Source organism: Sparus aurata, chromosome 7 (assembly GCF_900880675.1).
Source record: "Sparus aurata chromosome 7, fSpaAur1.1, whole genome shotgun sequence".
In the NCBI taxonomy this organism is placed as follows: domain Eukaryota; kingdom Metazoa; phylum Chordata; class Actinopteri; order Spariformes; family Sparidae; genus Sparus; species Sparus aurata.
Genome location: NC_044193.1, coordinates 566,073 through 581,477, shown reverse-complemented (window position 1 = coordinate 581,477; position 15,405 = coordinate 566,073). Strand labels below are relative to the sequence as shown.

The window sequence follows — 15,405 nt, the reverse complement described above, 5'->3', positions numbered from 1 at the left end:
GATTGATTAATCAGCTCATTATCAGCTCAGTCTGCTGATCCGTTAACGAGCTTCTATTAGAATGTCACCATGTTTCAAGAGATCGGATTCAGATACTGCGGGATGTGTAAACACTTCCTGTTTCACAGTAAAGTTCAGGATCTTCACTGGTACTGATCCAACCTCTCACATTCTACGTTCCTCCCTGTTTAATAATGTTTCCTCGTCAGGTCAGAACTACAGCGGCACTGATGGGTCGTCAGTCTGACTGTGAACTGTGAACATCGTTCATTTAGTTTGGGTTAATTGTGTTTAACGATGAAGTCACAGCTGCAAACAGACGACACATCTGGACACAAACAGCTCAGCTTACTGTTACATAACACACGTGTGTGTGTGTGTGTGTGTGAGAGTCTGTCTCGTTTAGTAACTGAAACCAAACGTGTTAAACATTAACATTTGGAAACTCTGGACGGTCGAGCGGCTGCAGGAGAGAGAGAGATGGTGAACCAACAACACGCCCAGCAGCCAATAAAAGAGTTTTAAAGGAGACAAGAGAAACGTGAAGTTGCTCTGAGTCCTCTTCAGAGACGAGCTGAACACACGACGATAACAACATCAGAGCTTCAAATGTGGTCAGACTGAAACATGAAGACTCTCCAACACTGAGCGGCTCTCTGCTCACAATGTCCTGATAGTCTCAGTGAAACCAGCTGGTACTCACTCACACACACACACACACACACACACACACACACACACACACACACTTCAGACAATTTCAATGAGGTGAAACTATTTCAGACATTCCTGAAGCTGATAAGAAGGAGGAGGAGGAGGAGGAGGAGGAGGAGCATCACATCTTAAACTTAAACAGAACTGATTCTGACACCATGTGAGAAATGTTTTACTGAAGCAGAAGCACAGAAGTATCATTATCAATATATACTTTAAGTACCAAAAGAATAAGAACACATTATGCAGAACTATAATAGTTATAGTCATTTTTAAAAATATGAAGTGGACCTCGGTGTCGACCCGACTGACACCTGCTCTGATGATCTGGTCACATGTGGACGAGTCGTGTTTGTTCTCACAGTGTTTGTTGTAAACGAGATACAAACGTCACATCAGAATAACATCATGAGCTCTATCGTGTTGCAGAAGTTTTCTTCCTGGATGTTGGTGTCAGGTGACTGTCATCGCCACGGTAACAGTAAACACCTGGGTTAAGATCGCGTTTTGGTCAACATGAGTTGATGAGTCACATCAGTGAAAGAGTCTGACGCCACAGAGTGTGATCGATCGGGTTGATCAGGGTCGATACTGACATTAAACTATAGTAAAACTGGAAACCTTTGTGTCAAAGTTGAGCTGCGTGACATCCAAATCAACTCATTTTTAAATTAGTTTATTATATCAGCTTATATTCAGCAAAATTGCTGAATATTTAGCAAAATTGCTGAATGCTGAATTTTCAGCAAAATGCTGAAAATTCAGCAGCCCCGATGATTGTTCGATAACTATGATGATCACGATGTGAACGTCTATTGATCGATGGTGTTCTGTAAACTGTGGCACCAAATAAGCTCAGTGTAATTCTATGCTGATGATACTGTTACTGCTGCACGTCACACAGAAACAGACAGACTCGATTTTAAACAATCAATAAAAGACGATCAGAGAATCTGTGAGGAGAGTTATGTCTTTATGTGTCATTTGCAGCTTGATATACGTTATAAAAGAGTTTACTGAGGTGTATAAATACACTTTAGAGTCTGAAAGGTCTCCTAGACGTCATCGAGCAGCTTAAAGAAAAGACACATCACATCACTGCAGCGTCGCTGTTTTGTTGAAGAATGAAATCAAACTAATTGTTTCTAATTAATCCTGTGAATTCAGATGGATTCTGATTGGCTGTCCATGTCTAGTAGTCCAGGTGTGCAGCTCTTTCTGTGGTTTTGGATGATGAGCTGAAGGAATAAGGGTGCTGTGATTCGAACACAGAAGGTGTGTCGTCACACAGGATTTAAACAGAACCCAGCTGTAGGAACATCTGGACCTCTGAGTCAGAACCGCCTCAACCAACCAGCAGAAAACAACTAAAGACTCAAAGTAGAGCTGAAAAATCCTGCACACACACACACACACACACACTCTGAGTGACTTACGTTTGGAATCCTTCACAGTTTTCAAAGCGGACTGCAGACGCTCCAACATGATGATCAGTTCAGACCAGGAACACTAAAAACAACTGACTCTCTCTGCCTGCCTGCCTGTCTGTCTGCCTGTCTGTCTGTCTGTCTGACTGTCTGTCTGTCTGTCTGTCTGTCTGTCTCTCTGTCTGTGTGTGAAGCAGGTTGTGCCTCTTGGAGCGGTCGAGTGAGACTGAGAATGAGCAGAAGAGAGAGAGAGACAGCTGGAGCAGAGGGGGCGTGGCTTACCGAGCAGACAGAGGTGGGAGGGACCTGAACTAACACACACCCACACACGCATGTGCACACACACACACCCACACACACACACACACACACACACACACAGTAGAGATTATTGGTGATGTTTGCAGAGGGGAGGCAGAGATGCGTTCGAGTGCTCTGTAACTGCGTTGTAAACCTGGTTGTTCCTTCCACTTGAATGCACCTTGAAGCTCAGGTGCTGCTTTAACCAACCAGAGGCTCATTATTACTGTATGTGACACAGTCACTGCGGTAAACCACAGGCCTGCAGTGACAGAGAGCTGTCAGCGCCCCCTGGAGGCTGCTGAGTTCATCACAGCCACAATAAGAACAAACAACATCCTGATGATTGCTCTGTTGTCACTGAGTATCCAACATCATGCTGGAGTCACAGCAGAGTTGCTGTGTGTCAGTATGACTCTGGTGAAAGTGAAAGTCACCCACTTGAAGAGAACTCAAGTAAAGTCTTAAAGTATCTGATGAATAAATGTGCTTAAGTATCAAAAGTTAACTATACGGTTCACATATAAAACATATAATTTTCATCAACTAAACAGCAGCACTCAGTGACTCAACAACGAACAACAAAAGATATGAATTCAGTTTGTTTCAAGGTTCAGTTTCTCTAATCTGTCCAGAGTGAACCCTCTTCTCAGAGAAATCAATAAAGGATCTCTGAAAAATAAAATAAACCAACATGTCCGACGCTGTCAGAGTGTCCTCTGGTACCAGTCAGCTGATCGTCTTCATCACACAGGATACAACTTGATTAGTGCGTCTGCGCTGTAGGCTGACGTGCAGCGGTACACCTGTAGTTTCCTCAGTAAACACACCGTCCTCTTCAGCTGCTGGAGTCCCTGCTGCTCGTCTCCCAGGACAGTATGTCTCCAGACAACAGGAGGTCATATGTGTGTCTTGTACAGACGTTAAAGTCTGGATACTGATAGTGATGATTGATCTACGAACAATCTCCTCATATTCTCTGCAACCTACATACTTAAAGCTACTGTAGATACGTCCACAGAACAGATGTCTGATGAACCGAGCCAAGGCTAAGCTAACTGTCTGTGTAAGGAGACCTGCGATATATCTATGTTTACAGACTAAGGGGCCGTCCACACGGATAAAAACGATCTTTTTTTCCTCCGTCTTCCATCGTTGGCATCGTTTCAAGAATATTTGTGTCCACACGGATCCAGGGATGAGGTCGAACTGCTGCTGCGACTCACACTCAACTACAAGGCGAGTAAGTTGCAAGAAAGGCTCAATATCTTCTGCAGCACGAACACGAGCATGTAGTCCGCCATTGTTGTTGTTGTTGTTGTTATGAGACGTCGCGGGGTTCAGAGGTCAGAGGCAAGAGGTCGAGGGGTGGGGCGATGGCGTCATCCTTTTGGAAAGTATGCAGATTCGCTGTCCACACGGAAACGGGAGGGCTGCGTTTTCGGATTTCTCCACCCTGAGACCCGTTTTCAAAAAAGTGCGTTTTCAGGATCCGTGTGGACCGCCGGCCAAAAATATGCAATACATGTGCGTTTTCGCAAAAGAGCGCTCTCGTCTGGACGGCCCCTTAGTGTCTCTGACCTGTTTTACCTGTTAGTCTTCTGCTACAGGAGACAGAGACTCTGCATCACCCCCTGCGATGTTGTTAAACAGATAACATGTGGAAGCACTTCCTCCTGAGGCTTTAAGATAGAATTTGGACACTTGTGAGGACTCGTTAGGATTATCATGGCAGCACTCTGTGCGGACAGACGTGATGTCACCTGAACCATCAAGTGAGCCGTGAGAGTCTCTGGCCAACAGAGAGCTGGCTGCTCCTCCATGAACAGCCTGGTACCGTTAGTACTGCTGCAGTGTGTGTGCAGGAGTCCAGCACTCACAGCTGTGAGCCGGAGGTCGGTGTGTCGACCAGGAGCAGCACCGTGCTGTATCACCACCACCAGCAATGTGGACACACCGGTGCACATATAAATGGTGTAGATCACTTCACACAGAGCCGACTGTGAATCAGCCCTCAGTGTCTGGAATTGCAGCTGCAGGCTAATGCTAAGCTAGCTGCGTCAAGTAAACATGTAGATGTGTGGAGAGAAAACAACTATAGTATCTATTCTGTGTCGCTGATCCCGCTTTTAATTGTGTTGATTGAAACGGACGTTCTGTAAACTGCTCTTTTGTTTTCTGTGGATATTTTCATGTTCGTCGTGTTCAGACTCACAAGTTAACATGTTTAAAAAAAGTTAAATGTAAATGTAAACTTTATAAAGCAGGTCTGTGAGGACAAGTCTCATGTAGTCATGCACAGTTTCATTCACTTCACAATCACAAACTATCAACATCCATAAATCTGTGAAACTTCATGTAACTGATGTATCAGGTCATCAAACCAGACACACAGAACTCTGAGAATTACATAAGGAAGACGCTTGTCATAACTTCAGACTCACAATCATCAGAATAATAAATATAAGACTGTAAATAAAGTCAGTAAAAATAAAACCAGCTGAACGTTCAACAGAAGAACTGGGACTCACCTCCGTTTGTCACTTCCTGAGAGGCGATGACGAATCCGAAACCTTCTCCTGGACGCCTCCTCAGCTCCACCTCCGACGCCTTGACTCCTCCTCTCCCGTCCTTGGCCACAGCTCCCAGTGCTCCTCCCCCTCTGATTGGAGGAGGCCCACCGGCGCTCTCCTCTACTCCCAGCAAATCACGAGGCTCCAAGGTCAGCGTCACAGGAACCGAGTCCAGGAAGCTGGTGCTCTGGATGAGGGTCCCGGCTGGGGGCCCGTTGGGTGTCTGAGCAGGAGGAGCACCTGGAAGACAAGGAGGAGTCAGACTGATGCAAGGGGGAGGGGTCAATGAGCACCTGTGTGAAGTCACCTGCCCTGCTCAAGGGCACACAGCACAAGGCAGGAGTGCAGTTACCTTGGTGTGTTTCCTGGGGACTCTCAGGGGCCAAGCCGGCCTGGTTGAGTGGGGGTACGCCCCCCACCAAGGCACCCCTGGACGGGGAAGGCAAGTCGGCTAAAGTCTGGGGGTGCGAGGAGGAGGGGGTGACCGGGCCATGAGGGGAGGGGAGGGGCTTGTAGAGGTTGGGAGTGACAACTGGAGACGAGGCGGGACCTGCAGGAGACAGAAGGTGATGCAGGTGTCAGCTCATGTTTCACTGCTGCTCCACCTTCACATGGAGCTCACGACTGTTCATCACGATCTGTGAACGATGAGCGTGACGGTGTGTTACCTCCTCTGAACACCAGCAGCACCACCTCTCCCTGTTTGGTGTGTTCCTGCAGGATTCTCTGGACCTGCACAACCAAAGGCCACAAAATCACATTACTGACATGTAAACATCCTGATTGTTAGATGTCCTGGAGTGAGACAGAGAGAGAGCAAAAGCTGAAGCACCAGAACCTGCAGTTCCTCTGACGGCCACTCGAGTCGATCCCAGCAGAGCTCCTGTTACATATCCAACGCTCCAGCAGAAGAAAACATATTGACAGCTGGTTTCTGCAGCTGATTTATCTCTTCATGACGACTTCACTGTGACTCACTGGTTTAGATAATATGAAGGTTTAAAGTTGTTTATAATTAATAATGTTAATGAGCCGACTGCATCGACAGGACAATGATGACTTTTTCTTAGCGGATCAACTCTGAGATGGAGCTCGCAGTGACACAGACGGACAGAGAGCGGTCCTCCAGGCTCAGCACCTCCGGGTGTCTCAGACTGGGTCCTCGTCAGATCGCCCAGCAGGTCTGAGATCAGCTTTATGAAGATGGAACTGTCAAACCTTACTTTACAGTCTGACCATCAACAACTACATCTGTCACTTTTCATCAACTGCGGTGCTGCAACAGACTGACACTTTCTACAAGGAAACAAACAAACTTAATGTTGTGATTTAATGCTGAATCCACTAGAAGGAGACGATGATTCAGAATGTGTCGAAGTCATTTCACAAAGTTTGTTCTCATGAAACAACTGAGAAATCACCTCATCAGGAGGGAGTCTGGTGTGCACACGCTGCTGAAACAATGTGGTCACATGCATCTCTGACCACCTCTGAATGTGGCTTGGGTCCATTTACACCTGTTCAGAGCCGTCCACCTATGATCGGATCAGTCAGGTCTGAACAGGTTCTGAGCATCATGCCGGTCGTCTCAAAGCCTTTAAAGCTCTTTGAGTTGGATCAGAAAGCACCTCTGTGAAACCCTTGTGGTGAAGGAGGTCACAGACATGCTATGACTGAAATTCTGCTCCAGTGATGATGCTCCACTCTCATATAGCCAATGAGAGTGGAGCGTCAGATTCTGGAGGTCAACTATGATTGGTTGGATGTTGGCTGATCTCTCACCTGGGAGAAGCTGAGGCTCTGAACGTCAGCGCCGTTGATCTTCACTATAGCGTCCCCCGCCTGCAACGAGGGGCAGTGCCGTCGATCCCAGACCCGCCTCACCACCGCCAGCTGACCTCCTTGCCCCCCCGCCGTCACGCTGAACCCCAGCCCCCCGCTCTCGCTGCGCCCGAGGGCCACCGGTACGAGCTCCCCGCCAGGAGCTGACCCAGGCGACCCTGCAGCGATGGGGAGCACCAGCCCTGGGTTTCCTCGGGAGGACGGGGAGGGAGCTTGGTGGTTGGCCGGACACCCGTTAAAGCCACAAGATGGGACGTCTCTGGGTGGAGTCAGGGCGAGGGAGGTCTGGGGCATCGGTGGACGCTGCACAGGAGCACCGGGAGGTGTGGAGGAGGAGGTGGGGCTGGAGGAGTTCTGCAGGAGGCCCGTCTCTGGCTGAGAGAGGGGTAGTTTGGACAGAGTGTGGGAGGACGAGGACGTGATGGGGAGCGTTGAGCAGGAGTTGGGGAGTGTGGACGTAGACAAGTCGCTCTCTGAAGACTTGGAGCTCTGATGGTGGAGGAGGGAGGAGGAGAGGGCGGGGAGAGTGCTGCTGTTGTAACGAATCAGAGATGACCTGCGAGGAGGAGGAGGAGGAGGAGGAGGAGGAGGAGGAGAGAGACAGAAAACAGATGTTTTATACTCAAACTGATCAGATTTGTTCAGAAACAGCTGGTGTTGTACTTGTCTAAAGGAACAGTTCACTCAAACAGTTGCTGTGTCTCAGTTCAGGGTCTGCGTCCTCTGAAGGACTCGGCCTTTGTGGTGTTTGAAGGCGAGTCCTTCAGAGAGACCTTGTTAACCTCGTCAGCCGTTGTTAAATGTGACGGTCTAGTCTTTGGAGCATTTCCTGGTTGTGTCACAAGATGTTTTACTCTTAGGTCACCATTTCTGCCGCCCAGGCCCGCGAAAGTGACGATCTACGCCACGTGATGTCGCCAATTTCTCTCTTTCTTTCTTCTTTTTTGGGCGCGCAAAGAATCTTGGGATATGTGAGGCCACGAAGGATCGTAGCGGTGCATCCTCCAGAAACAGGGAGAAGAAGGAGCATCTGGAGGAGCCTTCAGACTGGGACAGCCTTCATGTGGTGATGTAATCAGCCTTCAGATGCTCCTCTGAAGGATGCACACCTGAACTGAGACACAGCATTTAACTCAGTCCTGCTCTCCTCCTCCTCACAACAAACCTCCTCGTCTCAGCTGTCAGTCTCTGATCAGTCATCTGACCTTCTTAACTTCAGCTACTGTTGCTAACAATGCTAACGCTAACACTGAAGCTCCTCCCACCTTCGTGTTCCAGCGCTGGACAGGCCGCCGTCAGAGTCACTGTGATTGGCTGCTGTCCTCTCTGGAGGGGGTGGCGGACCCAGTGGAGGGTCAGAGGAGGTGGGTGTCGGCGGACCTGTTAGCCCGTTTGTCATTGGCTGAGCCACATAGGAGGGCGGAGTCTGGCTCAGTACTGGGTGTCAGAATGAAGGAGTGATTATTAGAGACAACTAATGATGACAGATCAATTAATGATGAACAGAGTCATGAAAGACGACAGATAACAGGTGGATGGATGTAAAGATCAATAGATTCTAATAAATAATAATGTATGTTTGATCAGCTGATCAGAGATCAATTTACACTCAACAAAAATATAAACAACACTTTTGTTTTTGTTCCCAAAAGATGTAACCAAGCGTTCAGTTCACACAGACATCATTAACAAACCGGAACTTTCCGCTCACTAAAGACTTTTCTGTCATTTAATTTTCTGTGTCTGAAGCAGACGAGTCATCTTCTGACCTGGCGTGCTGCCGTTGGCGTCCAGCGTTCGGCTGTAGGTGAGGTGTGCCGGGCCGCGGCCCACGTTGGGGGGGTTGGAGGTCTCACTGGGAGTCTGTGGCTGCTGAGAAAGGCAACAACAAAAGACCATCATGATGCTGAGAGTTAAAGTCGCAACACAACAGCGGTACAGTGGCACTACAGCGCAGCCGCACCGTCTCCAGACTCTGTTTGGGACATCCATCAGGGTTGTAGAGCATCGGGTATCCTCTCCTCAGCACCACGTCCACACTCTGACCCATCGGCACCGACTTCAGCATCTCCACCACCTCTTTATGAGAGCGACCCAACACGCAGCTGTCGTTGATGTAGACCAGGATGTCCGCTGGAGGACAGAGACCAGGAGACACGTCAGACTGCAGGTTACAATATCTTGTGTGGCACGTTCATGGAGGGACGATCTGTTCTGTGGTCCAAACTTCAGACTGACACCTGAGATCTCAGGTGGAAGTTCAGACCTGCTGAGGTTCCTCTGAACCTGACCTGACTCTGACTCACCTGCTCCACCTGTCACACTGACTTCTGACTCATCTCCTCACTGACTTCAGACAGAGAGAGAAGCTTTTCACTCAAGTTGAAACTTTTCAACTCGACGTTCACGACTGACTAAATATTAAACAGACTTCTACAGTTAAGAAACTATAAGCTATAGTGTAATCTATAGTGTAATCTATAGTGTAGTCTAAAGTGTAATCTATAGTGTAATCTATAGTGTAGTCTATAGTGTAATCTATAGTGTAATCTATAGTGTAATCTACAGTGTAATCTATAGTGTAGTCTACAGTGTAGTCTATAGTGTAGTCTATAGTGTAATCTATAGTGTAATCTACAGTGTAGTCTATAGTGTAGTCTATAGTGTAATCTATAGTGTAATCTATAGTGTAATCTACAGTGTAGTCTATAGTGTAGTCTATAGTGTAATCTATAGTGTAGTCTATAGTGTAATCTATAGTGTAATCTACAGTGTAGTCTATAGTGTAGTCTATAGTGTAATCTATAGTGTAGTCTACAGTGTAATCTACAGTGTAATCTACAGTGTAGTCTATAGTGTAGTCTACAGTGTAATCTATAGTGTAGTCTATAGTGTAATCTATAGTGTAATCTACAGTGTAATCTATAGTGTAATCTACAGTGTAATCTATAGTGTAGTCTACAGTGTAATCTATAGTGTAATCTACAGTGTAGTCTATAGTGTAGTCTATAGTGTAATCTATAGTGTAGTCTACAGTGTAATCTATAGTGTAATCTACAGTGTAGTCTATAGTGTAATCTATAGTGTAATCTACAGTGTAGTCTATAGTGTAGTCTATAGTGTAGTCTATAGTGTAATCTATAGTGTAATCTACAGTGTAATCTATAGTGTAATCTACAGTGTAATCTATAGTGTAATCTACAGTGTAATCTATAGTGTAATCTATAGTGTAATCTACAGTGTAATCTATAGTGTAATCTATAGTGTAATCTACAGTGTAATCTATAGTGTAGTCTACAGTGTAATCTATAGTGTAGTCTACAGTGTAATCTATAGTGTAATCTATAGTGTAGTCTATAGTGTAGTCTATAGTGTAATCTACAGTGTAATCTATAGTGTAGTCTATAGTGAGGTTAACTCAATTCAGTTTGATTTGTTGTTATAATATTTTATTATTACTTCTGTAACTTTTTATCAAATTGTTTTCTTTCTGGTCTTTTCTTTGATGTTGAAGCTTTCAGGAGCTTTTCTGCTGAAACTCTGCGCTGTGTGTGTGTGTGTGTGTGTGTGATACATTCCTGCCATTTATCCTCAGTGCACTAGAGCAGGTCTGACAGTGTGGGAGAGAAAGGAGGCTGTGTGTGTCGGACAGATTAAAGAGAGTGTGTGTGTGTGTGTGTGTGTGTGTGGATTAGCTGTAGATCATGAGATTGTGTCCCTGAGAAAAATAAAGACCTGAGAACCAAACAGCATCATAATCCTGCACCGACACACAGAGCTCTGTCTGTTTCATAACCATCGCATAGATACATGTGTAAACATACTGTGTACACATAAACGTATATATTATACATATACACGTATATATTATACATATACACGTATATAGTATCTGCATGTGTACTTACAGACATGACTGATCTGAAGTGAATGTTTCTAACATTTAACTTTTTTATTATTTATAGTTTTTAGTTGAAACTTGTAGTCTTCACAGTACCTCAGTGCTGTTACTGTAAACTTGTTGTGTTGTCTCATTAAACTGCAGGTCAGTTAAACTCTCCATGTTCCTCTGAGCAGAAACTCTCATGCTATGGAGTTAGATTTGTGTCTTTATTACATGCGAGAAAATAAATGATCTGAGAGAAAAAAAAATGTTTGAGAGAAAAAGTTTTCACACCAGTAGCAAAAAATAATAATATTTGAGCATAAAAAAAGTTTTGAGAGAAAGTATTTTCTCATAGAACATAAAGAAATATAAATTAGAAATTTGTAAAATTATTTCTGAGAAAAAAAAAATCTCTCTCAAAATACTTTTTCTTACTCTCAAATAAATATTTTTTGCTATCAGTGTGAAAACATTTTCTCTCTCTCTCTCTCAAAAAAAGTGTTTCTCTCAAAAAAAAGTGTTTCTATCAAAAGTCTTTGCTCCGATGCAGTTTTTTGATCTCGTGTCAAGATTTTGCTCTCGCTGTGAAAATAATGTCATGGGTGGGGCCACGTTCCTATTGGCCAGTTGGTGAGAATCGTCTTGGGAGGTGTGGTTTGAGAATCCCGTCTGGAGAGGGGTCCTCGGCCATGTCTGCTAACCAGGAAAAACATTCCGATCACCCTGCTCATCGATCCAAGTCATGTTGAGTTGAGTCAAGTTTTGAGAGAGAGAGAAAATGTTTTCACACTGACAGCAAAAAATATTTATTTGAGAGTAAAAAAAAGTATTTTGAGAGAGATTTTTTTTTTCTCCGAAATAATTTTAAAAATTTCAAATTTATATTTCTTTATGTTCTATGAGAAAATACTTTCTCTCAAAACTTTTTTTAGTCTCAAATATTATTATTTTTTGTTACTGGTGTGAAAACTTTTTCTCTCAAACGTTTTTTTTCTCGCTCAGATCATTTATTTTCTTGCATGTAATAAAGACACAAATCTAACTCCATATAAGTCCTGCTGTGTGTTTAGCTGTTAGCTCTGTTAGCTTGGTTAGCTCTGTTAGCTGTTAGCTGTTAGCTCTGTTAGCTGTTAGCTCCATTTGGCTGCTAACAGCTATCTAGCTCTCCTCCTGTGGACACCTTGTTGTTCACCGTCGACCGAGTTCACAGCCTCCTTCTCCATCTTAAAGCAGAGCGTACGATTTTGGAAATGTTTGTTAATTCCGACTAGTACTGTACGAGTCAGCTGTACTGGACGAGTCAGTCGTACTGTACGAGTCAGCTGTACTGTACGAGTCAGTCGTACTGTACGAGTCAGTCGTACTGTACGTGTCAGTCGTACTGTTCGGCTGTGGTCGGGACGTCTCTGCTCGTCTCAGACGTTTTATGAACACTCGTTAATTAATCCGCCGTTTTCCTTTTTCTCACTGCTGATAACGACAGCAGCGTGTGGAGACGAGTGTCTGAGCGCTGTGATAACATCACTCTCATGTGGGTAAGAAAATATCCTGAACAGTCAGAATGATGTAATGATACATGAAGGATGACATGATGGGGTCAAAGTTCACCTCTGAGATTCTGTTGGGAGGAACCTGAACGGAGATCAGGTTTCAACTTGTTTCTCCACATTTGACAAACGTTTTCTCCTCTGAGTGATGATAACCTGTACAAACAAACTCTGTTGGACCGATGGGTTCTTGGTATCAACAGTAGTAGCATCAGAACCGGTTCAGTACCTGTGTTTAGTGCTGGCGGTCCTCCAGGCGTGACGCTGTACACCTGGAGAAACTCACGGGGACGACTTCCTCCGACGATGTTGAAGCCAAAACCTCGAGGACCTTTAGACAGCCGAGTGTGGATGGAGTAACCCTTCAGCTGACTGGGCTGCTCCGTGAACTCTGGGACTGAGACAGGGGACAGACAGGAGGTCAATGACAGGGCAGGTGAGGACAGGTGAGGACAGGTGAGGACAGGTGAGGGCAGGTGAGGACAGGTGAGGGCAGGTGAGGACACACTATTATAAATGATTAGTTATATTTATGATGTAAAAACATTAATAGTCACGCACAAGTGCTTCAACACTGTAAACACAATAAGTGATGTCACTAACAGCTGCAGCAGAGCTAACAGGATGTCACAGTCAGTCTGTGCTGCCCCCTGCTGCCTGTCAAAATAAAAGTCCCATCACAGGATGTTACAACATGAGAAACCTCCAGAAAGAAAAAATAACATGTTGATGAAATGTTGGAAATCACAACTCAGTGTCCACCAAGTAAAAGAAACAAAGTCTTCATCTCAACAAGCTAATAACAGTCAACAACCAACCAATCAACCAATCAATCAATCAGTCAGTCAGACTTACGTTCTGTACATGGAGTCGTCTCTTTCTGAGCTCGAGGATCCAGCCAGCTGGTCGTCTTTGAGTTATGACTGAAAGAGAGATGCCATCATCATCATTATCATCAATCTTAATACACCCCTGGTTAAAATGAATTCTGGGTTATGTAGTAGCAGTCATCAGACGTGCTGTGGCAGATAACGAGGCCTTTTAATAATATGTACCAGTATATGATCAATAACAATCTGATTATTGATGTTTCACTCTTCAGTATTAGAACTTACTCGATGTAGTACGGCTCTCCTGACTCACTGAAGGCCAGCTCCCAGTTTTCAGGCAGTGGTCCTCCTCCTCCTCCTCCTCTACCGACTCCTCTTCCTCCTCCTACTCCATTCTCTGTTCCTTCCCGACTCCCCGCTGCAGACTCCCATGATTGGCTGAGAGGCAGGGTGGTGGGCGGGGCTCCAGCTGAACCCGCTGACAGAGAGTTTGTTAGTTTGATTAACACTTTTTAATTAATTCTCTCATTGATGTCACACATGAGCATTTAAACTTTACTTTATATCTTTGTGTGTGTGCGTGTGTGTGCGTGTGTGTGTGCGTGTGTGTGTGCGTGTGTGTGCCTGTGTGTGCGCATGTGAGTGTGCGTGTGTGCGTGTGTGTGTGAGTGGGTGTGTGTGTGCGTGTGTACCTGACAGTCCACTGTCCTCCTCACTGTTGTCTCCTTCCTCCACAGCTTTCTCCAGGTTGCTCAGAGATTTGCTCCTCGTCCTGAAGTTCCTCAGCAGGTTTCGGTGTTCCTGGTACGTGATTGGTGGACTTTCTGGGCCGATGTGGACTGGGCGGGGCGTCCCGTAGTAGTTCCCTTTGATTGGACGGAGAGAAAAGAAAAAAACAGTCTCATTTTTATTTTTCAGGTAACAAGTTGTAGTTCATCTTTGTTGTCTTCTCATCATATGTTGAAACTGAACTGAAGATAAAAAAACGTCTGCAGCTCAGTTTTTAGTCATTTTAAGGATTTGAGCATCATCACTTTTACTTTTACTATTTATGTGTGGATTCAGTTTCTATTCTAGTCTCAATAATCCCATCAGATTAATACTGCAGGGCGAGAGAGACACACAGAGTGGGTTAAAGAGAGAGAGAGATGTAGGCCAGAGTGAGGCAGGTTATCTGTTCCCAGGATTACAGACTGAAAATCCTCTTTTCCTCCCAAACAACGTTCAAAACTTCAGCCTGGAGCCGAGAACACTGAAACACATCCGGATGGTGTGGACAGCGTAAAACATGTAGGATGGTGTGGACAGTGTAAAACATGTAGGATGGTGTGGACAGCGTTAAACATGTAGGATGGTGTGGACAGCGTTAAACATGTAGGATGGTGTGGACAGCGTAAAACATGTAGGATGGTGTGGACAGCGTTAAACATGTAGGATGGTGTGGACAGCGTTAAACATGTAGGATGGCGTGGACAGCGTTAAACATGTAGGATGGTGTGGACAGCGTAAAACATGTAGGATGGTGTGGACAGCGTAAAACATGTAGGATGGTGTGGACAGCGTTAAACATGTAGGATGGTGTGGACAGCGTTAAACATGTAGGATGGTGTGGACAGTGTAAAACATGTAGGATGGTGTGGACAGCTTAAAACATGTAGGATGGTGTGGACAGCGTTAAACATGTAGGATGGTGTGGACAGTGTAAAACATGTAGGATGGTGTGGACAGTGTAAAACATGTAGGATGGTGTGGACAGCTTAAAACATGTAAGATGGTGTGGACAGTGTAAACATGTAGGATGGCGTGGACAGTGTAAAACATGTAGGATGGTGTGGACAGTGTATAACATGTAGGATGGTGTGGACCATGTTAAACATGTAGGATGGCGGGGACTGCGTTAAACATGTAGGATGGTGTGGACAGTGTAAAACATGTAGGATGGTGTGGACAGTGTAAAACATGTAGGATGGTGTGGACAGCTTAAAACATGTAGGATGGTGTGGACAGTGTAAACATGTAGGATGGCGTGGACAGCTTAAAACATGTAGGATGGCGTGGACAGCTTAAAACACGTAGGATGGCGTGGACAGCGTTAAACATGTAGGATGGCATGGACAGCTTAAAACATGTAGGATGGTGTGGACAGCGTTAAACATGTAGGATGGCGTGGACAGCTTAAAACATGTAGGATGGCGTGGACAGCTTAAAACATGTAGGATGGTGTGGACAGCGTTAAACATGTAGGATGGCGTGGACAGTGTTAAACATGTAGGATGGTGTGGACAG

The 15,405-nt window shown here is 45.2% G+C and overlaps 1 protein-coding gene across 1 annotated transcript in view; it reads right to left on the bottom strand.

Moving 5' to 3' along the window:
- The window catches only part of LOC115584863 (membrane-associated guanylate kinase, WW and PDZ domain-containing protein 1-like), a 44,046-nt gene that overhangs the window by 14,918 nt on the left and 13,723 nt on the right, over nt 1–15,405 (bottom strand). Inside the window, 11 exon segments of the mRNA XM_030422721.1 lie at nt 4,973–5,254; nt 5,367–5,564; nt 5,683–5,746; nt 6,797–7,412; nt 8,122–8,293; nt 8,626–8,728; nt 8,820–8,989; nt 12,519–12,686; nt 13,145–13,212; nt 13,405–13,597; nt 13,812–13,985. Of these exon segments, the coding sequence (XP_030278581.1) occupies nt 4,973–5,254; nt 5,367–5,564; nt 5,683–5,746; nt 6,797–7,412; nt 8,122–8,293; nt 8,626–8,728; nt 8,820–8,989; nt 12,519–12,686; nt 13,145–13,212; nt 13,405–13,597; nt 13,812–13,985 (2,208 nt within the window).